This window comes from Fomitopsis serialis (assembly GCF_022376445.1).
Source record: "Fomitopsis serialis strain Sig1Antser10 chromosome Unknown B0H18scaffold_82, whole genome shotgun sequence".
Classification (NCBI taxonomy): domain Eukaryota; kingdom Fungi; phylum Basidiomycota; class Agaricomycetes; order Polyporales; family Fomitopsidaceae; genus Fomitopsis; species Fomitopsis serialis.
This window is the reverse complement of record NW_025955042.1, coordinates 62,242-88,400: the sequence shown is the minus strand read 5'-3', so window position 1 is coordinate 88,400 and position 26,159 is coordinate 62,242. Positions and strand designations below refer to the sequence as shown.

The following is a 26,159-nucleotide window of genomic DNA, read 5'->3' as shown; positions in this document are numbered from 1 at the left end:
CACTGCGACACCGAAGGTGCAGCTTATGACAGGCGCCCATTCAGATCCAGATCTATCGGCAACGCAATGGACTTGCAACTCATCGGCGTCCATGTCCTCCTAACAGGTCAGCATTCCCGTCTCGTCCATATATTATCTTGCGACCAGGAAGAACTAAAACCCATCACTATAGGTGCTAGCGGAAGCATAGGCCTAGTGACCGCCCGCCTCTTCCTCAGTCAGTCCCAGTATACGCAGCGGGCGAAACGCTCCTCATCTTTCCTATCTGGCTCAAAGAATGCGGAGCGAATGTGACTGCTCACTACAACAACACGGTGGTGACCCTCGAACCTCTCCACCGCGAGTTCGGTCATACCCGCATTCAGACCGCCCAAGCGAACCTCAGCAGGGAGGACGATGTCCTGCGCATATTCCACACACTCAAAGATGACCCGTTTGGTCCAGTCCAGGTGCTGATCGCAAACCATGGATGGCACCCGAAGCCTGAAGTGCCCATCGCCGAGATGTCGCTCACGCAGTGGGAATCGACCTTTGCGTCCAACATAACGTCCGTCTTCCTGGTCGTCAGGGAGTACCTGAAACAACTGGCCTATGCAACGGACGAGCAGAAGGACAAGGCATTCATTGTCATCTTAGGTAGTACCGTAGGAAAGTATGGCGAGATCGGCCATGCCGACTACTCCGCGACCAAAAGCGGTGTGTATTGCTCGTTGGTTCTGTTGGCAATTGCAAACGCTCAAAATGTCTTTCTAGCTATGATGTACGGCTCCACGATGTCGCTCAAGAACGAGATTGTCAAGATCGCCCCGCGTGGGCGGGTCAATTTCATCGCTCCGGGTGAATAAAGGATTGTCGTTTCGCTTCATTGAAGTCGAATCCTGAAGTACTGCAGGTTGAGTCTTAACGCCAGCGGCCGAACATAGCCCCCAACGATCTGAGGCCTTCCATCGTGCACTGGCGACGTAAGCCGTCTACTTACCTGTCATCATGCGTGCATCGCTGAGAGATTTACACCAGCATTCCACTGAAGAGAGTTGCTACTCTGGAGGACATAGCATCCCAAGTCGTCTTCGTAGCTTCGACCGCTGTGTCCGGGCACGTCTCTGGCCAAGTCATCATGGTAGATGGCGGTATGGAGGGTAGACTGCTGAACCAACCCGAGGATATAACGAGGCGCTGAGCTGCAAGACACACTGCGGTGATCAATCACGGGAGCAGAAGTTGAAAGCAACCGCGTTTTACAACTTGTATCGGAGCTCACGACTCGACCGTGTATTTATTACTACCGAACGCACGCACTCAGCCCTGTCCGTGCGATCAATGGCAGCATTCACGAAGCTACGATAAGTTTGAACCTCCTCAATGATTCGTCCATATGACCGTTGATCAATATGGTCCGTCCCATGCAGTATATCGATGCAGCTCTTCTGTTATGACAAAGGTAGTCCCATTCGTTTACAGATTCTTCCCGTCTAAGTGATCTGCCCAAGTATAGTACTACTTACACGCCAAAGGAAATGATGATTGTGGAGATCGACGGCCGTCCACTCATTGATCACAGGTTAGGCCTTCGCTCACGACGCTTCACTGGTAGGATCAAATGGACAAATTGGCATTCACGACCGAACTCTTTCTTAAGTACGTAATATTCTTCTTCGTCAATGGAACATCTTATCTCTCTGAGCCGCAGAGGCTGGAGCGAACGTCATTCTGCCCACTATAACGGGAGCTCGTCGGCTTCACAACCGCTCCTCGATGCATATGGCTCCTCCGCATCCTCGTCGCCGAATCTCAAGAAGGATGCAGACGTCGCTAGAGAGTCCACCGACGTCTTCAGCGCAGTCCAGATATTTGTTGTCAACCATGGCCCGGGCGTGCACCTAATGGCGGATATACCCATTGCCGCCGAGGAGATGTTGCTGGAGCAGCGGAGAAATACATTCAACATCCGCATTACCCCGCCATATCACGTTATATGGGATTTCTCGAAGCAGCCTGACTGCATAGCGCATGAGAGGACGCCCCCAGCGGTCGTTGGGAGTATGACAGGAGGTTCGGAAGGCAGACTTGCAGATTAGGCTGCTTCAAAAAGCCGTAGGCTATGTTTGTCTTGTGTTGAGAGCCTCCGCCATTCTGACAGGCCGGCTTAGGTGACACTTCACCATGACCCTCTAGAATGATATTGTGATGTCCTTGCCACGCGGTTGACTGGGCTCTGTCGCATCTGGTTCGTGGAATGCCAGGTACCGCGCTGTGCTGCACAATCTTCAACCGCAACTTTCAGGCTGGGCACAGACGTCATTGCCGACTGCTCGTCTCGCCAAGCGGTCGGAAGGCACCCATCGCGCACTCGCAACGTGCGTGTCCGATTTTCAGTTCTATACCACAGGAGCTTTTTACTGACCATCACCAAGCTTCGCGGCTGGCATGCGCAGACGCGGAGCGATGTACGTGTTGAATTGGGCATAAAAGGTGCACACGGTGGAAAGGAAGTGTGTGGCCCCGGTCACTGGTAGCCTCGGGGGCCTGCGAGTAAGGGTAGCATGTTTGCAGACTGTACGCTGAGCGTCGGCGAGGAATTGATCAATTCTAACACACTGTGTAGCCGTACTGCATTCAGCTGTTTGTCGATTTCGTCGGCCGACGCCCATCATACTTACTTGTTGGTCCTCCAGAGTGGCGGATGTCCAACAGCAATTTCGGGTACATCCGACGAGCGGGAGAGCCCGATTTTGACAGCGGAGTGACAGCAGTCAAAATCGTCGATCGTGATCGAGACTGAGCAATATTGACAGCTTCATCCAGCAGGTGGCGCAAAAGGACCATGCACAGAAAGCAACCCGGCTGGACATTGCTTTTGACTGGCGGTCAGCATAAACCGCGGAGGCGTGCACAAGGCGTGGATGAACCAAGTGTTGAAGTCTTAGTGGGCGAGCCAATCGACAATTGTGGTTGAACGGCAACTTCGAAGGTGTAGAATCTGAAGTTGCACTTGGACCCCGGGTCGTGGGTTAATATGAAGTACAGCCGTGGCAGAGTACTTAGGGGCATGCGCAATAATCAATAAAATATGAGATGGGCTCTAGGTGTGAGTCTGCACGTCTTCATCGAAAGGATTCGCCGCTGTAGAGCCTGAGAAGTGGCAGCGGCTGAGAGTGTAGTATTCGATCAAACCTCCGCGAGGCAGAAAGTATAAAATGCCTCCAACGTTCTAGGCACTTGAAAAATATTATTATCTGGCCCCAAGCCGTTGAGCTATACTTCAGCAAGGTCTCAGGCGCAAATTCGAGCATGCCGAAGCAATCTAAGCGCTACGATGGTCCGATATCGTCTGCAAGGCACGCAGAGCGCCTGTTCCAACTTTTCACCCAAATCTTTCGCATCTTCATGATCCTCTCGAGTCATTCAACTATAGCAACTTGACGCAGCGGAAGCGTGCGGGGCTCTGTCTCCACAACCATATCTTGCCCCCCGTCACGTCCCCCCGCCTCCTGTCATCCGCGCCACAGCCCCGTCTTCCCTTCGTGCCGCCGCACCCGTTCCTTCGTGCCGCCGCACCCGTTCCTCCTCGCCACGTCGTCCGCACCCCGTCCACCACCAGGCCCGACGCGCAACCGCATCCCCGTTCTCGTCAGCCACCACACGTCGCGCACCTCTCCCGTCGCCCTCCCTGACACGCGCGCCGCGTCCGCCTTCTCGTCATCCCCGCGCCCCGCCCGCCAGCAGCCGCGATGCGCCGCGCGCGTACGTGCCCGCCCTCTCGTCGCATCGTCATAGCCTGCCACCGACGCCTTGTCGCCCGCCACCCGCCACCCGCGACTCGCCACGCCACGCCACACCGCCCCTCTCCTCTCTCACCGCAACCACCATGGCCAGCCACCTCAACGCCATCCTCGGCCATCTCGACGCCATCGAACCCCTCTGCCAACACATGTCCCTCCCCCTCACCTCCCCCAACTCTCGCTACCTAGCGTTCACAGTCTGTGAACGCTTCCAGATCCTGCACCGCCTTGTATCGAGGTCCATTCCCCAAGCTGACGACGAACACCCTGCCAACGATGTCTACGCCTGCCTCCGAAACTATGACCACTACGGTGACGTACCGGAATACGACGACTGGCATGAACCACGCAGCGACAACGATCCACACAGTGACGAAGAGCTGCGCAGTGACAAAGAGCCGGGTGACGACGAGCCACACGTCGATGACGAGCCACACATTGACGACGAGCCCATTGACGACGAGCCCCGCGACGAGCCCATCGACGACGAGCCCATCGACGACGACGAACCCCGTGACGACGAGCCCCGCGACGACGAACCCCACGACGACGAACCCCGCGACGACGAGCCCCGCGACCCAAGAGACGCTGCCATAGCTCTCCGCATCACCCGCATCCTCAGCACTCTCGGCGCTAGCCCTCCCTCCCCATCGGATGTCGCACTCCTCCTCATTGGCGATCACCCAAAGCACAAGCTCGCAGACCTCGAGGACGCCGCATTCATCCGCCTCCTCTCGGGCCTCCCACGCGCGTCACTCAATGACTGGGTAAGCCGACTGTATGCGCCTCCACCCGCCTCACATTTTGCATCCAGGCCGACGTCTTTGATGCTTCCGCCGACACCATCGTCACCATGGCTGACATCGTCGCCCACTCCGCCAATCACGACACCGTCGCAAGCATCTCGCAACGCCTTCAACTCCGCCACACTGTCAGTACCTTTCCTCCTTACTTACCGTCCCTCGCCCTCATGCCCTCCAGGCTCTCGTCACAACCCAGTCCGCCCACACCGCTCACACTGCCGTCCATCGCATCTTGCTCCAGATCGACACCATCAAATTCGCCACCGACTGGCAGGCCCGCCAGCAGCTCCCCCGCGGCAAAAAGTGGACCACCACCTTCTTCCGCACTTCCTTCATGCAAGACCCCGCCTTCTCCCACGAGTTCCTCGGCCTCACCGAGAACGCGGCAAACGCCAGATTCGCCCTCCTCTCCCCCCAATTCAAGACCTGGCGCAACTCCGCCCGCCTCACCATCTCCTCCCGCAATCGTCTGCTCAAAATGTACAATACGGTCCGTCTTCCTTGCCCCATCCGCCCCCCCTCCGTCTCACCACCCCCCTTAGTTTGGCCCAGCCGTCCTTCTCGACCCTATCTGGGCTGCAACCAGCCTCGTCCGCGGTCGTTCCCGTGCCTTCATTCCCGTCCTCGATGCCATCGCACATCATCTCGACAACGCAGATCCTTCGTCCCTTCCTTCCCCTTCGCACGCCAGCAGCGCTCTCATCAACATCACCACCGTCCTCGCAGGTGACCTCGTCGGCACGCACGTCAAACACTTCCTCGAGGAATTCGCCCCGCATGTCCCGTAGTACTTTCGCCCGCTTCTGTTGACTCGCAGCAATGCTATCGTCGCGTCCACGTCCCTGCCTTCAGCCGCGGCTTCTTCCGAGTGTCCAGATCCGTCATTTGCTGACGTCATTGACAGCCACTGTGCTGCTGGGTGCTCTCTGCCTGACATGCACCGTGCTTCGTTACTTTGCGTGCGCGCTGCGAACGCCAAATGCAGTCCTCGCGCTGCTGCATTCGGCTCTCCCCCATGTGTGCCCAACTTTTTTTTTTCCCTTCTTGACGCGGCCTGCGCGTTGCTGCTACGCGCACATAAAGCACGTCCGCATCGTCGTTTCTCATAAGCCCTCCCTCTCGCAATGCCGCAGAAAAAGCGCAGCCTCAAGCCAGCCGCCCCAAAGGCGTCCCTTGCCGCCCCGTCCCTGGCCAAACCTGCCGCGCCCACTCTTGTCGCGCCCACCACGCCCGCCGAAACAGCTCTCAGACGCGCCGCATCGGGAGCCTCCGCTTCAGGCCCTACTCCCGCTCCCAGTCCGCGCCCCAGCAAACGTTTTCCTCCTGCTCGCCCTTCCAAAGATGCGCCCCTGCCCGCGTCTGCCCCTCGATCCGCTTCGTCTGCTGCTGCTCCCTCAAGGGCCGTGCCATCCTCTGCTGTCCCTATCCCATCATCGCGTCCTGGCCCGTCCCCCTCCCTTCTGATGGCACCCCTGCGTCCATCGCTTCGACTGTGGCTCTCCCCTCGACTTCAGCCAGCAGTCGTGCGTCTTCCTCCGTTGCTCTATCTCTCCCTCCTGCCCCCAACCTCCTCTCCGGTCTTTCCGCCCCTCCCAAGCGCAAAGCACGCGTGCGCAAGGCAGGCCGAGAGCGCAATCTCGCCGCCGACCTAGAGGCCGAGTATGGAACCCCCGACGCGATGATCGCACAGACGGACACGTTCGACAAAATATGGATTCGCCCCGTTCAGCCGCCCACCCAGGCTGCCCGCGATCGTGTACGCCGCCTTTGGGTTGGCTACTGGGCTTGGCGTCTCAAGTCTGAAGACGCCGCCGAAGACATGCTACGCCCAGGATCAAACTTTCCTCCCCTCGCTCAAGCAATACAAGGATTTCACGCCATCTTTAAGACGGGCCACTCCTACGTCGAAGAGGGTAAGGGCTGGGCGTTCGTAACAGCAATGAGATTCGTCGGCGTACTCTGCGCTTATGTATGTCTCTCTTTCTGTCGACTTTGACTCCTTGCACGCACTCACAATCTCTTGAAGCTCAAATCCATCGGAGCCGGTATACCATCGCAATCAGATCGCGTCCAAATTGGAAATGCAAGTCTGCTCTCGTGTTCATTGCACCCCATTGACCGTCCTCCCAGGCTATCCGGGAATGGGCCGTCGTCGACAAGCTGTTGTCCACACGCAAGCGTGAAAAGCGCTACGTTCGTCGGGAAGACTTGGCCCTCTTCTGTGGAGCCGCTCTCAAGCCGCCAACGCCACTGCGCACCAATTGGCTGGTACGCTGACACGTCTTGCTACACAGCTCTCTCACCTGATGTCTCCCACAGCGGCTCAATACCATCGCCCTCGCCACCCTTCTCTACGCAACCGGCCAGCGTCCAGGCTGCATCGTCCTATCCCGGGGCTATGAAAACACCAACGAGTGTCTGCTCTACAAGGTGTGTGTGACACTCTCACCGCATAGCAGCACTCATCTCATCTGCGCCCTACACACAGCACATTGAGGTGTGGATCACCGGGTGGAAGGAAGGTGAAGGCCTCGAGATCACCTTGTTTATCAGCTTTGTCTACATGAAGTTCATGCGCCAGGACGACTCTGCACAGTAAGTCTCGCGCTCTCGCATGCACCTCTCGCTCACTTCTTCGTAGAGTCCGGATCGCCTTACATGTGACATCCCGTGATGACCTTCACATGGACTTTGTCACCGTCTTCATGGCGCAGGCCCTCGCCCGTGGCGTTTTCGAGGACACAACCATCCTCAACATGTATCAGGATGCCAAGCACCTCCCCGAAACACTCCCCCACCTCCTCAAGTTCAAGCCCGAGTTGGCGGAGCAGCCCGTCTTCGTCACCGAGGACCGTCAAACCGCCGCAACATACAATGCAGCCGCTCATTGGGTCACCAAGGTCGCAAGACCTCTCCGATGGAAATGTAAGTCTTCCTCTTGCCTGCATCGCTGTCCGCTGAGCATTGCCGCCCATAGGGTTCTCTATGCGTGGATTCCGCTATGCCTTCGCTAGGGAAATGCTATCAAAGATGGACAAGGTGCTGCGGAATCTCTCTCTTCCGTATTTTGTGTGGCTTACTGTCATGGCCGTTGTGCAGGTTAACCTCAATTATGCCCTCGGTCATCGTATCAAATCCCATCTCGCACGCTCCACCTATCAGCCCGAGGACCGCCACGTTGACATGATAGCCAAGCGCTTCGATCAGGCCGACTCTGACGCGCATCTCAAGCTCATAGACCACCATTCTTCCGTGGCCTTCAATCTAGATGCCTCCACCACGGCATCATCAAGTGACGCGGACCTCAACGCCGTAGTCGACACCGAGTATATACAGCTTGTCGACCGGTGGCGACGTGCAGAGGAACCACTGATTGAGGCAAATGGTGGAAAGTACACATATCAATTGGAAGAAGCTGTACGTCTCCTCATACTTGCTGTCTTCTTCACCTCACCCCCCACATAACAGGCTCTAGACACTCCACAATGTCGCGATGCATTGAGCAAATGGGTGGATGTAGTCCAGTATGCCTCTACCCTCACCACGAGAGTAAGCGCCTTGAGTGTCGTGCACCTGTCATCTCCTGACCATACGTCTGTCCCGGTAGCGCCAACATGCATCATACCTCACCACCAGCAAAGGGAAGGTCGCCGCCAGCAAGGAGAAGGTCGCTCCCAGTGGCCCTCCAGAGGCCACAAGTGGCGATCCTATTGACGTCTCGGCGGACGGCAGTCAGCCAGATCGTAGCGATGAGGATCCCGCTACTGAAGACACACCAGCCAATGCACCAACCGGCGCACCAACCGGCGCACCAACCGGCGCACCAACCGGCGCACCAACCGACGCACCAACCGACGCACCTACCTTGCTCGGCGCCGGAGATGCCATCAATATATTGGAGACCCTGAACGCCGACCATCCCTTCGTGCCCTTGATCCGTGCTGAGCGAGTCAACCCACGCTTTGCCCTGCTGAGCCAGTACATCTCCCTCATACGTGCTGACAGCATTCGGGTGGAGGGCAAATGTCCGTGGTGCATCCACGACACGAGCCTGCCTCCGCGAGAGCGCGACAAGAATCACCAAGCCAATCTCGCCCAGCACATGCTCCGATGTGACCTCAAACACCATCCTGGCTTCACTCGCTGTCCCGTGTGCGGTGTCTTCCTTGATGGGCCTTGGGATGATTGTAACGTGGAAGACCACCTGGAGGCTTGCGTACATGCTATGCTCGTCAGCCATGGCCACGTCGCTCCTAGCGAGGAGGATCGTCAGTTGGCTTCCGAGCCTGATGTTGATCCACAGGACAGCACCATAGGGCTTCGTCACGATGACGACGACGATGATGACGAGAACCCTCTCGTCCTTATCAATGATCTTGAGGATCAACATCTTGCAAGACGAATGGGCCAGACCTTACCACAGCAGCAAGTCGTAACTGCAGGTGCCTCACCAGTCTCATCGCAACCGCCGGTCTCTATCACCCCAACACGGTATGTACATCTTTTCTTGATGTGTCTCTGTCCCTCATGTTTCGCAGCGGTTTTGAGGCGCTGAGCAGTTTCATACGACACTCGGTGGCAATTCGAGGGCACCTCATGTATTACTGCCCAATGTGCCTCAACAATAAAGGTCTGTCATGGCTCTATGACCCGGTGGAGCACGGCGAGTCAAAGAGAGCTCCGCCTGAACACCGCCTCGTGTAAGTCGAGACTGTTTCATCACAAGCGGCACATCTAACTGCGTCACCTGACAGGTACTTCAAGGACAAGCAGCGTATGCATCAACACATCTACGCCCACTTCAGTGGTGCCCCCACTCGTGCCGGTCAGACACAGTTGGTTTACTCCAGGACCTTCCGGTGTGCATTCCCTCCTTGTGATGGTGAAATCGAGTCCGTTTGTCTTCTCATGGCTCTCCCTTGCATCGGCTGATCTTCCCTCAGACGCGACCTCGGTGCCACGATTGAACATCTCCACAATGTTCACAAGTATCCGCTACTCAAGCGCAATGGGTCCACCATCAGTGAGACGCAAGACGCAGATGACGATGACAACAACACGGACAAATCAGACGACGACGGCCACAACGCGGACGACACGGATAACGAGGAACTTAGGCTCCCACCGCAGTTCCGTTTTGATGCGGATGTCGCTCATGAAGCAACCTACGACCCTGCGATTTTAGCGGAGCACCCGGTAACACTCGTTGACAAACGCCATGTCAACATCAAGAAGAAATCCAAGGCGGCGATTGATGTGAGGCGTAAGAAGGAGCTAGCGTCGTAGACTAGTAGTGTACGAGCCTGCTGTGGACTTTCTCCGATTCTTGTAACCATGAACTGTAATCCCAATTGACCATACATGAATGAAAACATCCATCTGTTGGCTCAGAAAGACGGTCCTATGCAGTGAAGTCATCCCAGAAAGACAGAATATAGTGGGTCAGTTTGGTCCAGCTGCGACTGCTCGTAGCCACCACAGTCAGCCAGGGGTCGATGTACCAACCTTCATTCCGAGCAATTTGACGCAGTTGGGAGCGTGCGGGGCTCATACCTATGGATACCCTGAAGTCCCTGGATCGAAACCAGGAGTTGCTAGCCTTTTGGTTGTCGAGGAGGCATGCTTTTAGGCCTGCAATGTCACTCAGTAACTCTGCAGCACTGTCACGTTGCACTATGTCGCTTCTGGATCATTCTGAATCATGGGAGAGATGCATAATTAGACGTATAACACGATTGCTAATCGTCAGACTCAGACATGAGGCCAGGTTGTTTCGCTTCGTGCAGTTTTGCTGGGCCTCGACATTCCCATCGCGTTTACATCTGCTACACGTGACCGCGTTCATCTCGCGTATCGGATCTGACGCGGTGGTTGCAGACTTCAAGTTGCAGGTCTGCATGCACACGACATGCTGATACTTGGTACTATGACACCTTCGACTCTTGCATGTCAATGGAAGAGGTTGTTTATAAAGACGTAACTGCGTTACAGCAGTGACTCGGAGGCCACATGCATGATCCTCCCCTATTTGCTTCGGGGTTCCATACTTGGAACGGGCGTCTTGACACACGTGCGACTGTGCGCGACTATTTCGAAGGTTGGTCCACCTACCGCACACTCCTCCGTCTCTGCGTTTGTACCGCCTCTCCGCCGCATACAGCCATACCCACCACAGCTCCGTCTTGACATCTGTGCTTTGAGAGGTGACCGTACCCTATCTGCTTGCGGGCAGTGATTCAGCAAGCCCGATACTACCCCGAGGGTGTGCTCCACTGAGTCCTGCTTCAACCGGAGGTCCCTGCCCCCACCGTTACAATGTCGAAACGCAGGGTGGCTTACTATTACGATTGTGCGTTGTAGCCACCAGTATTTGAACGTGTCTGACTGGCTTGCAGCTGATGTGGGCGCTTACACCTATGGCTATGGGCACCTCATGAAACCTCAACGGATGCGTATCACTCATGAACTCGTATCTGCATATGGCATGCTGGACAAGATGCACATTCTGGTATGTGCTCCCATCACCGTTGCTGTTGTTCCGAGGGCTTATAACTGCCTGGGCATAGCGTGCAAAACGCGCATCCGCGGAGACAATGACGCGCTTTCACACCGACGAGTACATCGAGTTTCTCTCAAAAGTCACACCGGATAATGTCGAGGAGCTCATGTCACAGCGTTCCCGATGTGCGCTCTATGTTCTTACTTGTTATATCACTGCTGACAGTGCAAGAGTGCTCCAGTTCTCGTACTCGGTGATGACAACCCTGCATTCGAAGGTATCTTCGAATTTTGCTCCATCTCTGCGGGAGGGTCAATAGGTGCGTTTTGCTACCGAGCTCTCGTCAAAATTATCTGACCGCCACCAGCTGCTGCCGAACGCATCGCAAGCGGGGCAACAGACATCGCCATCAACTGGGCCGGCGGGCTACACCACGCCAAGAAGCGCGAAGCCTCAGGCTTTTGCTATATCAATGACATCGTGCTCGGTATTATCGAGCTCCTGCGCTCCGTGCCGCGCGTGCTGTACATCGACATTGACTGCCACCACGGTGATGGCGTCGAAGAGGCGTTCTATACGACCGACCGCGTCATGACGTGCTCGTTCCACAAGTACGGCGAGTTCTTCCCTGGAACGGGGACATTACAGGATCGAGGGAGGGCAAAGGCAAGGGATATGCAGTCAACGTCCCGTTGAAGGATGGCGTCACCGACGAGTCGTTCAGAAGCATCTTCGAGCCGGTGCGTGGCGACCTACTCCTCCTGCACTAGAGGCTCACCGAACACACTTCTGAAGGTGATAGATAAGATCTTGCTGTCTTTCAGCCCTCCGTGATCGTCCTGCAATGCGGCGCAGACTCGCTCGCAGGCGACAGGCTGGGTGCCTTAACTTGACGATGCAGGGGCACGCGAATTGCCTCCAGTATGTGCGCTCGCGCAACATCCCGCTCATCCTCCTTGGCGGTGGCGGGTACACCGTGAAGAACGTCGTGCGCGCGTGGACGTACGAGACCGCGTGTGCGCTGGGAATCGAGCGCGAGATCGACCCAACCTGCCTTGGAACGAGTATTTGAGTGGTTCGGCCCGAGGTACAGGCTGGAGGTCCTGCCGAATAATATGGAGGATATGAACGTGAAGGATGGGTCGCTCGATGAGGTCCGGTAAGTTACTTGCTGCTCCTCGTGATCCGTTGGAAGGCGAAGTTGAGCGTATACAAGGACAAAAGTGCTACAACAGCTGGGCGAACTACAGCCTGCGCCCTCTGTTGGGATGCAGGATGTTCCTCGAGAGAGTCTAGGCGAGCATCTCGGGTTCGGAAACGCCAACAACGAAGAACCCATGGATGAGCTTGACGAGCGACTAGCGCGTGAGTGCCGCCTTCCTATTGTTCTGGCCGCGCCTCATTCGTGCTGTGTAGAACACACGCGCTTCGTTTATGGCCTGCAAGAAGCTGCTGCCTCAGACAACGAGTCAGACGGGGACGACGCGGACTCCATCTCAGACGACTCACATGCGGGCCGGCGGCGCCGCTCAAAACGCCGTTCCCGGCGGCGAACGCGCAAGCGCATGAGCATCACGACGAACCGCTACTACGACGTGCCTAGGATGGACGAGCACGCCGAAGACGCACTGCCGGACCTCTGTGCAGGTGCATACACGAATGGGGCGGGCCAGAAACGTGCGGGCCGCCGGCGATTCTTCCAGAGCGCCGCGCGGTGGGACCCTGTGATGGAGAAAGTGCTCGTGGAGTGGGACACGATACGGACACCAAGGGTGGACGTGGCTGCTGCAATGGCGAACCCAGCGCGGGAGTGGGGACAGAGGAATGGGTATGCGCGTGGCGTGGTTGGTGAGGACGGGGAAGAGGAGGATGGTGCTGAGGAGGAGATGGAGGTTGATGAGGAGGAGGGTGAGGATGAAGGCTAGGTGGGACGGCCAATTATGCCGTAGGATTCGTTGGGTAGTATTGTATCGTTATTCCATCATGTAACTTATCTTGTGCTTGTCTGGCTTCGCGCTCTTGTGCTCATGAGCTGTGGTTTGCTCTACGAGGTATATAAGCACGGTCGTAAGCACCACGGCAACTCATGGCGTAGGTCAGATAGTGAAGAATGGGTATATTGCTCTCGGAGTGTCAACATCGGCACACTACATTTCACGACTGCTGCTTCAGAAGGACGCACATACGTTTCCCGAGTCCTGTGCAGGTAGTCTGTAGTACAGCAACGCAAAACGTATCGTCAAGAAAAGCTACAGACTCGGATGTTCAGACGATCATGCCAACTCATGGGCCCTGGTACATGCCATTCAGTGAATCTGTATGTGAAGATATCGAAACTCAGTCGTGGGACACTCGACTATACACTGACAGTACCTGAAAGTCAGTCAGACTGTACAACTTGAGGATCGCGCGACGCGACCTCAACAGTACGTAGAATAGCCTTGATGATTTCCCGCCGGTTTGCCCGGTTTGCCAGGCTTGATGGCGTCGGTTGGCCTCATCGGTTTCACAACCGTCGGCCTGTTCAAAGGCCTGCGAGCGGCCCGATCGTGTGTGCTGAAGTTGAGGTTGGAGTAGTCCAAGTCGTCAGACGCGGTTGGTTAGTGACGTGCCGCGACTGCAATGACAGTGAGGACTCAGGCGTCTCACACCGCGATACAGGCTTACCTCGATTTCTGGGAGTGAGCTTTGCCGGTAGACATCTTGTTCTTCGTTCGGTGGGTCTGCTGAAAGTGGCTAGCAGGCCTCGGTTATATATTGGAGGGGTGGTGAGGAAGCATCGCCTGTGGACCACACAAGTGCAATGCGGTGGCCGCGCGACGCCTTCATCTCCGTGTTTGATCAGGTTCTCGCTACCACCAACTAGCAGTGGCATAGGGCCTGCTGCCACAGGAAGAGAAGTGGAACGGGCTTCTGCATACCACTATCTTGCACTTGGCCGACGACAGAACGCAATCAACATCGCCTCCCGAGTGAACAGCGAAGCACTTCAATCATACCCAATTCAAGTGCACAGGTGTACTCAGGGTCTTGCCTCGAGCCCAGGCCTAAGGCTTCGTTACGTGACGCACCGGAGGGCCTGCCAGCACTGGTATGGCTACCGGGTCACTTAGCCTGTGTGGCAATGCATGAGTATGTGTGAACCCGAGAGGGAATGGAGAAGGATCGAGACTCTCACCTTGACTAGTACGTGTCTCTTTGCTTCCAACATATTCGAAGTGCCGCCAGCGTTGGCCCGGTCTCGGCGGACACCAGCATGTATACATCTCCTGACTACTGCTCCAGAAGGACGCAACGCATTTTTTTTTCAAGAGTCTTTTGCGCGTAGTCTGTAGTACAGAGGTACAAAGGTATCGTCAAGAGAAACTACAGACTCGGGTGTTCAGACGATCATGTCGAGGGTACACCAACTCCCGGACTCTAGGCGGCTAATCCGCGCTATTCATGCGCTTTCGTACGTATGATAGGACATTCTTGATGATACCCCGGCCTGTCTGCTCTGTCTGTTGTGCCCGGCCTGCCTGATGTGCCCGACCTGCCTGGTGCGCCAGGCTTGACGGCTTCGACTTCATCGGCCTCATCGGCCTCACAACTGTCGGCTTGGTCAATGGGCCTGCGTACGCCGGACTGATCAAAAAGTCTGCGAGCGCGGACCCGATTGCTGCGAGTGGCCCGGGCTGTGCTGAAGTTGATGTCAGAGTAGTCCCAGTCGTCTGGCGCGGTCGGCTGGACGCGCCGCGGCTACAATGACAGTGAGGAAGGCGTCTCGCACCGCGATACACTAGGCTTACCTCGATTTCTGGGCGTGAGCTCTGTTGGTAGACATCTTGCTCTTCTTTCGGTGTGGGCCTGCTGAAAAAGACTAGTAGGCCTGACCTATATATCGGAGGGGTGGCGAGGAAGAATCCCTTGTGGACCGCACAATTACAATGCGGCGGCGGCGCGACACTTTCATCTCCGTGTCTGATCAACAAGTTCTCGGTACCAGCCCTGCTGCAGGAGAGAAGTAGAACGAGCTTCTGCATACCACGAAGTATTGTCTTGCATTTGGACGACCACAGAACGCAATCAACATCGCCTCCCGAGTGAACAGCGAAGCACCTCAACACCCCCTTCACGGTACACAGTCAGGGTCTTGCCTCGAACCCAAGCCTAAGTAGGGATCCTCGGCTTCGCTGCGCGACACACCGGAGGGCCTGCACTGGCATGGCACCGGGTCACATAGCCTGTGTGGAAATGCATGAGTAGTGAGTATGTGAGTGAGTCCGAGAGGGAATCGAGACTCTCACCTTGACTAGTACGCGTTCCGCTGCTTCCAACCGTATCACCCTGAGTACGTGACAGCTGCTAGCACGTTGCAATACAAATGCATCATCGAGTAATATCGCAGACTAGTTATGCTAAACGTTCGAAGCGATGCGAACGTTCGTACGACGGTGCGTGGAACGCGCCGGCCCACCGACAGCACATTCTGTCCGGCTTCAAGGTATCTGACACTGCCTTAGCTCGACGGTATAGGGCATAACAAACCACCAACCTGTCTCGGATAATCAACACAGGGATTCGAGCAGGGTTCGAGGAAGAGTGGTGGGTCCGGCTCTGCCTCCGGCGACACGGACTTGTGCGGCGTGCGCCGCGACGCCGAGCGACGCGTGCTCGTGACTCGCTCCTCCTCTCACATCGTGGCGTCGCATGTACGCGACGGTCGCCGACCTCCCACAGCCTCCCACTCGTACAGGTCGCTTGTGGGTCTTCGTCCGGGAGATGATTATCGCACGTCTGACACATGGAAGCATGCTTTATTCATGGTCTATTGCAAGTTCACTCAGATAATAATTCACTCACTGCGACTTGCCAGTGGCTCTCGACGCAGTCATACGACGCGGTCCGAGGTTTTCGACAGCGCCCCATGGAGGCCAAGTGGAGGCCAGTAGATGCGCACAGGGTTACGTAGTACAGGTGAGTACGTGGACGCAGTATGCCAACTTCAATCCGACAACCTTACACGACTGCCAGTACAGTAAGATGAAGCCGGTCCTGCGTACATATTCGTCAAGTCCTTCATACCCGGAGATCTCACCCTACCAGTGCACCGTTGAGGTCCGGGAACACATGAGTCTTCTCCCTCTCGATCGTGACTTTGTCGGGCCTCGTCGTCATCGCTTCAATCCTTGATCTCCAGGCAATCAACGCTCCATCCATTTCGCCAGATCTCCCGGCTTGACCACCTCCATGCCCTCCATGTCCTGGCACATCACGATGGCCTACCATAGATCTTGGTTACATCCCTCCCCGAAATCACTGCCTACAGCCGCGCGCCCATCTCGTGCTTTTCAAAAGGTGCTAGAGCCACTGCTGGCCGTCGACTTCCAACCCTGGGGGTGAAGGGTCGTCGTCTACGAGAGGGGAATAAGGACCAACAGGCTGAACAGCCCGGCGCGGATCCACCCTGCCATCCTCGCCCCAGGCAGGGCTCTGATACGCCCAGCGCAGCCAATCCGGGATGCAATACTGACGAGTTCGAGCCTTGTTTCTGCGTTCGCCGCCTCGGGAATCGTGTCCAATTTGAGGAACACGTCGAAGGCAGGCCCGAAGAGCTCGCCGTAGATGGTAAGATGGAAGAAGGTCTCGGGCGGATTGGCGCGGATCGTAGCCGCATCGTCGACGCCACCTTCCCAGAAATTGGGAGTGGACCACCACTGCTCACCTATGCATTTGTCGCTGATGTCAACGACAGGGTTTATCGTCGAGAATCGCATCTCGTAGAGCTCGTGGATGCGCTCCGTCGTCAGCCCGCGTGCTCGAGTGCGAGCTCTAGGAGTCCCTCCATGCCCTTGCGGAAGGCAGTACGGAGCGCGGCAGTGTTCTCGGACGAGAGAGGATGATTGCGCACCGACATATGCAGCGGTTCATGCCTATACATAACTTATGCATTGGCACTAATGTTGGTTATAATCGCGCGGAATCTTCATCTGGAGTGCCGTTCGGCATCCGCGGTGGGAGCCGTCAGTCTGTTCACAGTTCACGCCATCCAAGCAGTTATCTCGTACCACACAACGTCACTTATCGGCACCACGTGTCCTAGACTTCGGGATGCCGTCTCCTCGCCGTTTGCCCATGCAGCCAGGCACCGAGCGGGTGTGGTATACTTACGAAGGCAAAGTGTACTGACCGTGAGTAAGCCAGCCGCCGAGTTCGTCTATATATACATCTCATCTGAATCCAGCCCTTCACCTACAGCATCCACCAACGGCTCAGAGGTGGTAGCAGCACCGGACGACCCACACCACAGCATAGCAGTTTGATCGACCACAGGACACTGACATGGCCCCTCAACAGAAGAGCGCGCTGAACATCGTGATGGTAATTCCATCGTACTCGGGATGTTGCAGACTGGTGACCTGATCGTCGCTAGGGCGCCATGACGTTGGGGAAGAGAGCAAGGAAGGTGCGTTGCTGGGGATCCGTCCATCCAGTCCAGCAGCGGTTTTGGTATCCTTCTCATCTATTCACCAGGTGCTCGGGTCCACAACCTCAGTGACGTCGAGGCGATCTTGGATGTGTTCCAGGCCCATGGCCATACAGAGGTGCGGCACCATCATATGCGACCATTGGCAGGGTCCACAGCTGAAAGCACGGTAATTTCCAGATTGACACGGCGCGCACCTACACTGGTGGGACAAGCGAAGAGTACCTTGGCAAGATCGACTGGCGCAGTCGCGGCCTGAAAATTGAGACAAAATTGTACCCGAACGTTGTCCGTGCTTACCTACGCTCTGCTTCTGTATCTGCCACCGTGGACTGATGAAATGCTCTGCTTGCATCACACAGGCGAACAAGAGGCTGCAGAATCCGAACAGAGCGATGATCTCGCATGCGCCTGAGGTACATGCGACTCAGTGCTTTCCAAGTCGGATGTGCGTGATAAAGAACACCTTTTACAGGACCTGCGCAAGCACCTTGAGACGTCCATGAAAGCTCTCAACATTGAGTATGTCATTGGAATGAAAGCACATTGCCTTTCACTCAATTTTCTGCGCATATAGCCAGCTGGAGATGTGGTATCTTCACGGCCCCGACCGAACGACGCCATATGAAGTCACACTCAAGGCCGTCAACGACCTGTACAAAGAGGGCAAGTTCCGGCGATTCGGAATCAGTAACTACATGTCGTACGTTACTCGCTCTGTATGCCATTGGTGTCGTACTAAGAGTGGGGTGGATAGGTGGGAGGTGGCTGAGATCGTGCAGATTTGCAGGACGAACGGTTACATCCAGCCCACAGCGTACCAAGGAATCTACAACGCAGTTCATCGGTGGGCGCAGGAATATTCGTCAATGTTATGCACGCTGACGCGCGGCTATGTGTTCGATAGTAAGGTCGAGCCTGAACTCTTCCCGTGCCTGCGAAAGTACGGCATCAGCTTCTACGAGTTCAACCCCTGTGAGTGTCGATGACATCTCATTGGCTTGGTGCTGGGGTTAAGGAATAATGGCACAGTGGGCGGAGGTTTCTTCACAGGAAGGTACAGTTCGCCCGACCAAGATGTTGAACCTGGCTCCCGGTTCGACCCAACCAAGGGTCAAGGAAGGGTAAGCCGTCATCTCGATCTCTCGTCAACCATCTGCTCACCCCCGTCTTCCCCGCGTAGAACTATCGTGCTCGGTAGGCAATCACATTATCAAGTCCTGCGAGCGAATCTCTAAATCGCAATATCTGCTGGCGATCATAGCTACTGGAACGAGCCGTACTTCAACGCGCTCGCTCCATCCAGAAGGTCGCCGAGGCGCACAACTTGACCATGGCTGAGATCGCGCTCCGCTGGATCTCGCACCACAGCCTGATGAAGCGCGAGTATGGGGACGCGGTTATCATCGGCGCGTCCAGCTTGAACCACATCGAACAGGTACGTCTGACCCCTAGTCTCGTGCTATCCCGTACGATGGCGGCTGATTCGGGAGCGCTGGGCGTGTAGAACATGATCGATCTGGAGAAGGGCCCATTGCGTGAGCTCCGTTGATCTGTTTCGTGAACGCATCGTGATAGCTGATACATTCGGGTGTTGGATGTAGCGGAGGCGGTGGTGCAGGCATTGGACGAGGCGTGGCTGTCCGTGGCGCCGTATGCGAGCAGCTACTTCCACTGAGTAGCTTGAGTCGAGGCGGGAGACGAACATATGGTCGTGGAGCGGAGCCGGATGCAAGAAGTGCGCGTATGATGTGAGTACGTATACGCAGCGACCATAGCGCACATGCTTGCTCATTGGGGTTATTAGTAGCAATTGCAGAAACCTGTACCAGTACAAATGCTATGACAAGGCTTGCGGAGACTGTTGAGAAATCAGCTTTGGGGCCATCGGTATGAGCGCAGACTGACGAGTCCTTGTGCGCATTCGATCTTGTGTCATCGACTCGGATTTTCCACCCGTGCACAGGTTATTTATTTTGTCATCCGATCTGAGTGGACTGGATGACTCTTCCAGGATCCTTTGCTCCTCTAAATGGCTGTGGTACGTAGGCACAAGAGCCACATCCAACTGAGCTGAATTGCTGCCAGAAGTACTATTCACTCGAGGTTTCGAAGGGCACCCACACTATACCCCGATCTCGTGGCGCCTGCGTCAGCGTCGGACCCCCGGTGGATGGCTCTGTATAGCGGCCAGCCGTCTGCCTGCGTAAGCGATCTATCTATGCCGACCGTATATGCACGTCAATGGGTCTCCAGCACCGCGTATATATGGGTCTCGCGAATGGTCTTCCGAATCGAATCTCCAATTTCCGAGGCCTGCGTTCACGACACCTTGTAGGAAGGATGGCCCCTCAACAGAAAAGCGCGCTGAACATTGTCATGGTGAGTACATTCTGCATACGAGTCATTGAGAGATGACAGAGATATCTGGATAGGGCGCCATGACATTCGGCGAAGAGGGAAAGGAAGGTGGGTGATAGCCACAGTGATCAGTTTTTGGGGGGTGAATTGATGCACCACCTGCCAGGTGCGAGAGTGCACAACCTGAAGGACGTCGAGGCCATCCTAGATATGTTCCAAGCTCACGGGCACACGAGGTACGGTGCCATCGTGATTGGCTCATCTGCTCTTTTGAACATGCGTTGGTTCCTGGTCGATACGGCGCGGTACTACAGTGGCGGGACGAGCGAGAGTTCCTCGGCAAAATTGGTTGGCAAGCGCGTGGCTGCAGGTTGAGACAAAGCTCTACCCCACCGTAGTCAGTATCGATTCTCAATTGACACCTCGCCATCCAGATGGACCCTGACGAGACGTTGCGCTATGTATAGGCTTTCAAAGGAGTACCGAAAGAAGTGGCCATCTCTCATTCGCCCGAGGTGTGTCCCACTCGATAGCGTTCAAGTTCCGGTCATGTAGATTTCATGCCGGGTCTATGCTTCCACAGGACATTCGCAAGCACGTCGAGACATCACTGAAAGCTCTCAATGCAGAGTAAATTGCTGAAAATAATCGCTTTGTTCATCACGATTGACACTTGCGCGGTTACAGCCAGCTTGAGCTGTGGTACCTTCACGGTCCTGACAGAACGACGCCCTATGAGGTCACTCTGAAGGCCGTCAACGAACTCTACAAGGAAGGCAAGTTCCGTAGGTTCGGCATCAGCAACTATATGGCGTGCGTACTCTCCTCGGTACTCTCGTCTGATTCCACATGCGCTCAGCGCTGACGAGTCGACGTTGGTAGGTGGGAGGTTGCTGAGATCGTCCAGATTTGTAAAGCCAACGGGTACATCCAGTCGGCTGTGTACCAAGGGATCTACAACGCTGTACACAGGCCAGTATCCGGGCTCTTGCAATACCATTTCAGAGACAACTCACTGACACGACACGTACGCCGAATAGGAAGGTAGAGCATGACTCTTCCCTTGCTTGCGGAAGTACGGCATCAGCTTCTATGAATTCAATCCATGTGTGTATCATTATCATTATGCGCATCTCTCTCGCGGTACTTGACAAAGAGCACCATAGTGGGTGGAGGGTTCTTCACCGGCAGATACAACTCGCCCGATGTCGGAGAGAAGGCGTGCGTGCGACGACAAACCCACACAACACGTACTCGTCCTGATGCAGGGAGGTCGGGTGGTCGAGATGGACGTAGGGCTCGGTGAAGGACGACGGAGGTGGTCTGTATAACGTAGTTAGGCCGCCGAGACTAATGAAACTCTTACACGTATCGAAACGCGACTCGACGCGCTCTCCTCGACTTGCTACTCGACTAGTTTTGCACCCGCGACCGCTGTGTCGCGTCTAAATGCCGGAGTCGGATCACGAGACGAGAGAGAACTGGGGAGAGGGAATTCGATAGGGATCAGGGCGACGCAGTCCAGTACTAATACACACGAGACGTTCTAGAAGAATGGAAGCGCGAGAGGGATAAAAAAGTAGAAGCTGAGGGGGAGAGACGTCGGCGAGCGAGAGATGGTTCGAAAGAAGCGCGAAGCGTGGGCGTTTGACGTATCGGGAAGGAATGATACCTAATAAGGAAAGTACCGTACAGCAGCCATATGAACACCCTCCTGGGCAACGGACGTCCCTTGAGTCCCCTTCCAGCGTTGACTGACGAACCCTTGTCTCGGTACGTGATTGGCAGCTCGCACGCGGTGCTATTTACTAATCGCGACCTGGTCCCCAGCAGGTGCGGCACTCGGCGTTGCGGCGCTCGTCTCGTCCTACTAGCGGGTCCGCGTCGCGGCCTTCCGGTTCGTCGCAGGCGCGCCGGTAGAGTCGAGCGTGCAGTAGGGAATTGTAACGAAAAGAAAGAGCAGCGCGTGGGACGGGTTTCCCTTCCACACCGACCAGGAGGTTGAGCCCGGTTCTCGGTTTGACCCTGCGAAGGGCCAAGGAAAAGTGCGTTCACTAGTTGTGCACCTAGCACCTCAATGGTCTCGTCTAATCAGCCATATTCGCTGTAGAACTATCGTGCTCGGTAGGAGCCTGTTTCCCAAGCTCATCTGAGCATCAGATTACTCACTGACTCTGATAGCTATTGGAATGAGCCCTACTTCAAGGCGCTCGAATCAATCCTAAAGATCGCGGAGGAACACAAGCTCACGATGGCAGAGATCGCGCTCCGCTGGGTCTCTCATCACAGCTTTTTGAAGCGCGATACGGCGATGCAATCATCATCGGCGCGTCCAGCTTGACCCATATCGAACAGGTACGTCGAGTCCGTGAGTACATGATCCCGAATGCGTGGTGGTTAATGTGTCTTTCCTCCGCGATGCATAGAACATGCTCGATCTGGAAAAAGGTCCGCTGCGTAAGTTTGTCCTCGATGATGTGTCTAAGAAGCTTGCTGATAGAAACGTCTGGTACTGTAATCGTAGCGGAGGCTGTTGTGAAGACCTTGGATGACGCTTGGCTGTCCGTCCTCCCATATGCGTCAAGTTACTTCCATTGAGATATTACGTTGCGTTGCTACTCAGACATTGGAGGATGTATCAGTAAACACTGCTGTTAGTAGCAGTACTACATTGTCACCGTGTTGTTGCCTCAGGCTGTCGACAGACGAACATCAAACAGCGCAGCGTTACCAGCCTAGTCATTGGGCTGCGCAATGCTACATCGCCGGGACCTTGCCATAGGCTCGCGACGACGGCATTAAGACACTGATGAGTGAATGAATGATTATTGCACCATGCAATAGACGTGTAGAAACTCGGAGAGCAAGTTGCTACGATTTATACCAGTTCATCGACCGATCAGATGATGTTCGTTCAAACTCGCTTGAATTGATTTTCGCAGACAAATTGACTCCTCGTCGGACTGGCAACGGCAACACGTTACGGCTTCGTCTTGCTTCACAGTACTTGCTTCAAACTTGCACTTTGCGATGCCTACAATCCGTTTGTCTGAGTGTGCGCTTCTGATAGGTTTGTTTCGGGTTTCTTGCCCACTGGGTGCCAGCGTCTTCAGCGCGCTCACTGGGCTACGCGCTACTTTGCTCTTGCTCTGCTACTTTTTCTTGTCAGAATCCACCATCGTATCACCCCGAACCTGAACGCTCAACGTTACCTGACTTTAACATCAACACAGTCTTGCCCTTCGTTAGCACGACACTTGCGCCTCCATCCATGTTGCTTCCTCTCAACATAGTCGAAGGAGTGTTCCAATTGCTGTCTCCAGGATCTGGACGTCAGTATCTCAGCGAGGATACCAGCGAGGATACTAGCGTGGATACCGAAGGAACATGCGTTGCGCGCACGGCCCTTGCAAGATGTGCACAGGCGTGCCGAGCGTTCCACGAACCAGCGATCAGGGTTCTGTGGAGGGAACAACAGCTACTTGATTTTTGCGGTGCTGTCTTATTGAACCTCAGTGTTGGCACTGTCAAGTGGCCTGCAAGCAGGAACAGCATCTTTGAAGGAATGGAGTCGGACGATGAAGAAAACGAGGACATGGACCCGTCTGACTATCTGTATACCTATGTGAGTTATTTAGCAGCGTATTCTGCCCCACTAACCGACGTGCAAAGCGCTATCTACCAGAGCCAGTCTCTGACGAGGAGTGGGCTCGGTTCGAGCACTACGCGCCATTTGTTCATGTCCTTCACTACTCGACCGAGGTGACGATCGATCCTTCGGTCTTCCTTTTCCTTCAGCAGTATGCGCGTGGCAAGCCGCTCTTTCCCTGTCTGCGCGAGCTTATCTGGGACCATGCTACACCCGAGCTAGTCTCTGTTATTTCTCCGTCTATCCGCATTCTTCGCCTCCGTGAAGACGTCTCAGGAGATGAGAACGGTCACGAGGTGCAGGAGTACGGGTATCGCATGCGGCGGCACGCCTTCAAGTAATTGCTGCCCGCCGTCCTGCGCGATCTCCCCGAGCTGGAAGAGCTCGAGCTACGGTCCTTGGGACACGAGGCCTTTTGGTATCCGCTCAAGTTCGTGCGAGCCGCCCTTCCTATCGTTTCTACAATCGAGGAGCTGACGGAGCTCAGCGTGACTCTCGTTGATGGGGAAACTCTGCACGATCCTCAGCTGATCAATGACTGGGATACGTCGTCTATTCGCTCATTGGTGAAGCTGAGACGCTTACGAATCGATGGATGGGCGACGGGCGTGGCGAACCTCGTCAACGCCATCGTTGCACCCGAGCTGGAGGACATCGAACTAACCTGTAGTCCGGACCCAGGCGACGGTAGGGCAGAAGTGGATGCTCTCAGCGCAACCTTCGCCATTTTGCGTCGCCGGAATATGACCTCCCTACGAAGACTCCACGTCACCCTCTGCGACTTAGAAGCCCAACGCATTCTCAGCCCATTTACGGCCGAGGGGTCTTCCCTTATCGGTCCGGCAAGTCCACTGCTCGATCGCCATCTCGAGGATGTCCATATGTGCCAATTCGACACGGAGGGGAACGTCTACATGCACCTCAATGTGAATGTCCTCGCCTTAGGCACGGTGTGGCCCAGATTGCGGACGCTTACCTTGCCAGGGCAAACGTTCTCTCTTGAAGACCTCCATTTTGTCACGCGTGCTTGCGCTGAGCTCCGCAGTCTGTCGGTGCACTCATTAACCCAGAGCTTTCTCGGTGGTCTCCCCCTGCCAGACGTAGTACTGGCTACTCATTCGGGGGCCGGGAAGCCTGCGGCGCTTCAAGAGTTCCACGTCCAATCACCTTTCATATTCGAGGACCCTAACGGCGCGAGCAAAATTGCCTGCATCTTGGATTCGCTCCTTCCTCAGCTTGACATCGAGCGATGTTCAGTGCAGTGCACCCTCATCTCAGGGAATGAAGGTGAAGCGGAATCTTGCGATGACATTTTGGCAGAAGTGAGGAAGTTGCAGCTTGCACGACACGGTGGTACGTACCATTCACTGACGATACGTGTGCCTTACCTTCGTACTGAGTTTGCTGATTTTGCAGCGAATGCAACAAAGTCATAGTGTTTGAGCTCCTACTTTTCGGCACTACGCGTGGTAGCCTGGTTGTCCGATAGATGAAGGTCCCTTGCAGGGTGGTTGCGTCATCGTACGCGTGTACATACAGCTGTACTGTATAACAGGTGCGCAGTCGCACGTCCTAGATCTGACGTCGGCGTTGAGTACTTGAGTCACCGCGACAGCAAGTCTGGACTCGATAGTGAATTCAGTGCATGTTTTACACGCATTGACTGTTGCTAGGAAGACACGGCGGCGACAGGGCTACCACACCTCCCAGATTACAGGCATTTGGTGCGACCTTGCCAGCTTGAATGATAACGCGATCAGGTGACGCTCGCGACGCTTTCACCACCGGGCGCTACGGCTAGTCACTAGTAGTCGTACACCTTTCACCTTCACTGCAACACGTCACACAACCTTGCCCCGAGTCTTTGCTTCTGGAGAAATTCTCGCGCTCTCTAGCTTCGCGAGTCACTGCGGAGGGCTTCGCACTTGCACTTGTCCTTGACAACTGTCTACGTTCACTTTAACATGGCATCCTCCAGTATTTGCCTTCCACCAGAGCTATTGGAGGAGATATTCCAGTACTTCTCTTCGCACATTCTGACTCGAAACCGCCATCCTCACCGCGCATTGGAACGGCGTACCCTTGCTGCATGCACGCGGGTTTGCCGGCACGCCACCGGGTTCAACCTATGTAAGTTCTCCTCTGACTGACTACAATGCTACACGTCATTCTCATCTCTGTATCCGCAAAGCGATATGTACCGGGACCCATCTCCGCTCAGGATGGTCGCGTTTCGAGCGCTATGCGCCATTTGTTCGAGTGCTCGATTACTCGAGAAGTCGGTCAATCGACCCCACTGTCTTCCTGTTCCTTCAGCCACACGCACGCGGCATGCCGTTCTTTCCGAACGTCCGCGAACTCGTATGGGAGCATGCAACACCCGAGTTGGTGTCGGTCCTGTCACCTTCAATTCGCATACTGCGCCTACCCGAAGACGTCGATGAGGAAGAGAATGGCCACGAGGTGCATGAATACGCGTATCGCACACGGCGGCATGCTTTCAAGCAACTCCTTCCCACCATACTACAATCCCTCCCCGACCTCGAGGAGCTCGAGCTTCGGTCGCTGGGACACGAGGGCTTTTGGCACGCACTCA

General features: G+C 55.4%; 11 protein-coding genes and 1 non-coding gene across 12 annotated transcripts; all 12 read left to right on the top strand.

Annotated features, from left to right (window-relative positions):
- Nucleotides 1-66: 66 nt before the first annotated feature.
- On the top strand, nucleotides 67-1,180 carry B0H18DRAFT_882298 (uncharacterized protein; the record flags this gene model as incomplete). The annotated part of the gene is made up of 6 exons (XM_048040898.1): nucleotides 67-106; nucleotides 173-217; nucleotides 238-696; nucleotides 754-837; nucleotides 899-962; nucleotides 1,018-1,180. The coding sequence occupies 6 exons, from the start codon at nucleotides 67-69 to the stop codon at nucleotides 1,178-1,180; spliced, it is 855 nt and encodes a 284-aa protein (XP_047889275.1).
- A 458-nt stretch (nucleotides 1,181-1,638) lies between these two features.
- Nucleotides 1,639-2,211, top strand: B0H18DRAFT_1029456 (uncharacterized protein). Its single transcript, XM_048029987.1, has one exon. The coding sequence runs from the start codon at nucleotides 1,662-1,664 to the stop codon at nucleotides 2,076-2,078; it is 417 nt and encodes a 138-aa protein (XP_047889274.1). The 5' UTR covers nucleotides 1,639-1,661; the 3' UTR covers nucleotides 2,079-2,211.
- A 1,653-nt stretch (nucleotides 2,212-3,864) lies between these two features.
- Nucleotides 3,865-5,438, top strand: B0H18DRAFT_1029452 (uncharacterized protein). Its single transcript, XM_048029986.1, has 4 exons — nucleotides 3,865-4,549; nucleotides 4,597-4,713; nucleotides 4,764-5,075; nucleotides 5,128-5,438. The coding sequence occupies exons 1-4, from the start codon at nucleotides 3,869-3,871 to the stop codon at nucleotides 5,371-5,373; spliced, it is 1,356 nt and encodes a 451-aa protein (XP_047889273.1). The 5' UTR covers nucleotides 3,865-3,868; the 3' UTR covers nucleotides 5,374-5,438.
- A 540-nt stretch (nucleotides 5,439-5,978) lies between these two features.
- B0H18DRAFT_657857 (uncharacterized protein) lies at nucleotides 5,979-7,219 on the top strand. Its single transcript, XM_048038988.1, has 5 exons — nucleotides 5,979-6,554; nucleotides 6,612-6,668; nucleotides 6,716-6,853; nucleotides 6,905-7,015; nucleotides 7,074-7,219. The coding sequence occupies exons 1-5, from the start codon at nucleotides 6,264-6,266 to the stop codon at nucleotides 7,182-7,184; spliced, it is 708 nt and encodes a 235-aa protein (XP_047889272.1). The 5' UTR covers nucleotides 5,979-6,263; the 3' UTR covers nucleotides 7,185-7,219.
- Nucleotides 7,220-7,384: 165 nt separating this feature from the next.
- Nucleotides 7,385-9,634, top strand: B0H18DRAFT_657848 (uncharacterized protein). The gene is made up of 5 exons (XM_048038987.1): nucleotides 7,385-8,002; nucleotides 8,054-8,134; nucleotides 8,193-9,076; nucleotides 9,124-9,285; nucleotides 9,340-9,634. Exons 1-5 carry the CDS (start codon nucleotides 7,571-7,573, stop codon nucleotides 9,515-9,517), a joined length of 1,737 nt encoding a protein of 578 aa, XP_047889271.1. The 5' UTR covers nucleotides 7,385-7,570; the 3' UTR covers nucleotides 9,518-9,634.
- A 466-nt stretch (nucleotides 9,635-10,100) lies between these two features.
- On the top strand, nucleotides 10,101-10,182 carry B0H18DRAFT_t128. The gene has a single exon. It is a non-coding gene; the product is annotated as a tRNA-Met (tRNA).
- Nucleotides 10,183-10,695: 513 nt separating this feature from the next.
- Nucleotides 10,696-12,636, top strand: B0H18DRAFT_1029445 (uncharacterized protein). The gene is made up of 9 exons (XM_048029985.1): nucleotides 10,696-10,934; nucleotides 10,981-11,093; nucleotides 11,152-11,269; nucleotides 11,326-11,403; nucleotides 11,452-11,704; nucleotides 11,740-11,828; nucleotides 11,892-11,920; nucleotides 11,959-12,100; nucleotides 12,150-12,636. Exons 1-9 carry the CDS (start codon nucleotides 10,901-10,903, stop codon nucleotides 12,245-12,247), a joined length of 954 nt encoding a protein of 317 aa, XP_047889270.1. The 5' UTR covers nucleotides 10,696-10,900; the 3' UTR covers nucleotides 12,248-12,636.
- Nucleotides 12,029-13,169, top strand: B0H18DRAFT_657694 (uncharacterized protein). The gene is made up of 3 exons (XM_048038986.1): nucleotides 12,029-12,243; nucleotides 12,309-12,449; nucleotides 12,501-13,169. Exons 1-3 carry the CDS (start codon nucleotides 12,222-12,224, stop codon nucleotides 13,007-13,009), a joined length of 672 nt encoding a protein of 223 aa, XP_047889269.1. The 5' UTR covers nucleotides 12,029-12,221; the 3' UTR covers nucleotides 13,010-13,169.
- Nucleotide 13,170: 1 nt separating this feature from the next.
- On the top strand, nucleotides 13,171-14,355 carry B0H18DRAFT_657514 (uncharacterized protein). Its single transcript, XM_048038985.1, has one exon. The coding sequence runs from the start codon at nucleotides 13,529-13,531 to the stop codon at nucleotides 14,195-14,197; it is 669 nt and encodes a 222-aa protein (XP_047889268.1). The 5' UTR covers nucleotides 13,171-13,528; the 3' UTR covers nucleotides 14,198-14,355.
- A 2,810-nt stretch (nucleotides 14,356-17,165) lies between these two features.
- B0H18DRAFT_1029415 (Aldo/keto reductase) lies at nucleotides 17,166-19,453 on the top strand. Its single transcript, XM_048029984.1, has 15 exons — nucleotides 17,166-17,261; nucleotides 17,311-17,469; nucleotides 17,500-17,532; nucleotides 17,601-17,671; nucleotides 17,734-17,841; nucleotides 17,916-17,969; nucleotides 18,029-18,075; nucleotides 18,131-18,256; nucleotides 18,311-18,400; nucleotides 18,461-18,528; nucleotides 18,586-18,677; nucleotides 18,818-18,991; nucleotides 19,061-19,091; nucleotides 19,158-19,304; nucleotides 19,361-19,453. The coding sequence occupies exons 2-14, from the start codon at nucleotides 17,409-17,411 to the stop codon at nucleotides 19,229-19,231; spliced, it is 1,029 nt and encodes a 342-aa protein (XP_047889267.1). The 5' UTR covers nucleotides 17,166-17,261; nucleotides 17,311-17,408; the 3' UTR covers nucleotides 19,232-19,304; nucleotides 19,361-19,453.
- A 408-nt stretch (nucleotides 19,454-19,861) lies between these two features.
- On the top strand, nucleotides 19,862-21,169 carry B0H18DRAFT_1029413 (NADP-dependent oxidoreductase domain-containing protein). The gene is made up of 8 exons (XM_048029983.1): nucleotides 19,862-19,935; nucleotides 19,989-20,022; nucleotides 20,081-20,262; nucleotides 20,349-20,375; nucleotides 20,498-20,544; nucleotides 20,602-20,886; nucleotides 20,955-21,021; nucleotides 21,081-21,169. Exons 1-6 carry the CDS (start codon nucleotides 19,897-19,899, stop codon nucleotides 20,777-20,779), a joined length of 507 nt encoding a protein of 168 aa, XP_047889266.1. The 5' UTR covers nucleotides 19,862-19,896; the 3' UTR covers nucleotides 20,780-20,886; nucleotides 20,955-21,021; nucleotides 21,081-21,169.
- A 2,614-nt stretch (nucleotides 21,170-23,783) lies between these two features.
- B0H18DRAFT_1029402 (uncharacterized protein) lies at nucleotides 23,784-24,066 on the top strand. The gene has a single exon (XM_048029982.1). It carries the CDS (start codon nucleotides 23,843-23,845, stop codon nucleotides 24,038-24,040), a length of 198 nt encoding a protein of 65 aa, XP_047889265.1. The 5' UTR covers nucleotides 23,784-23,842; the 3' UTR covers nucleotides 24,041-24,066.
- Nucleotides 24,067-26,159: the final 2,093 nt, after the last annotated feature.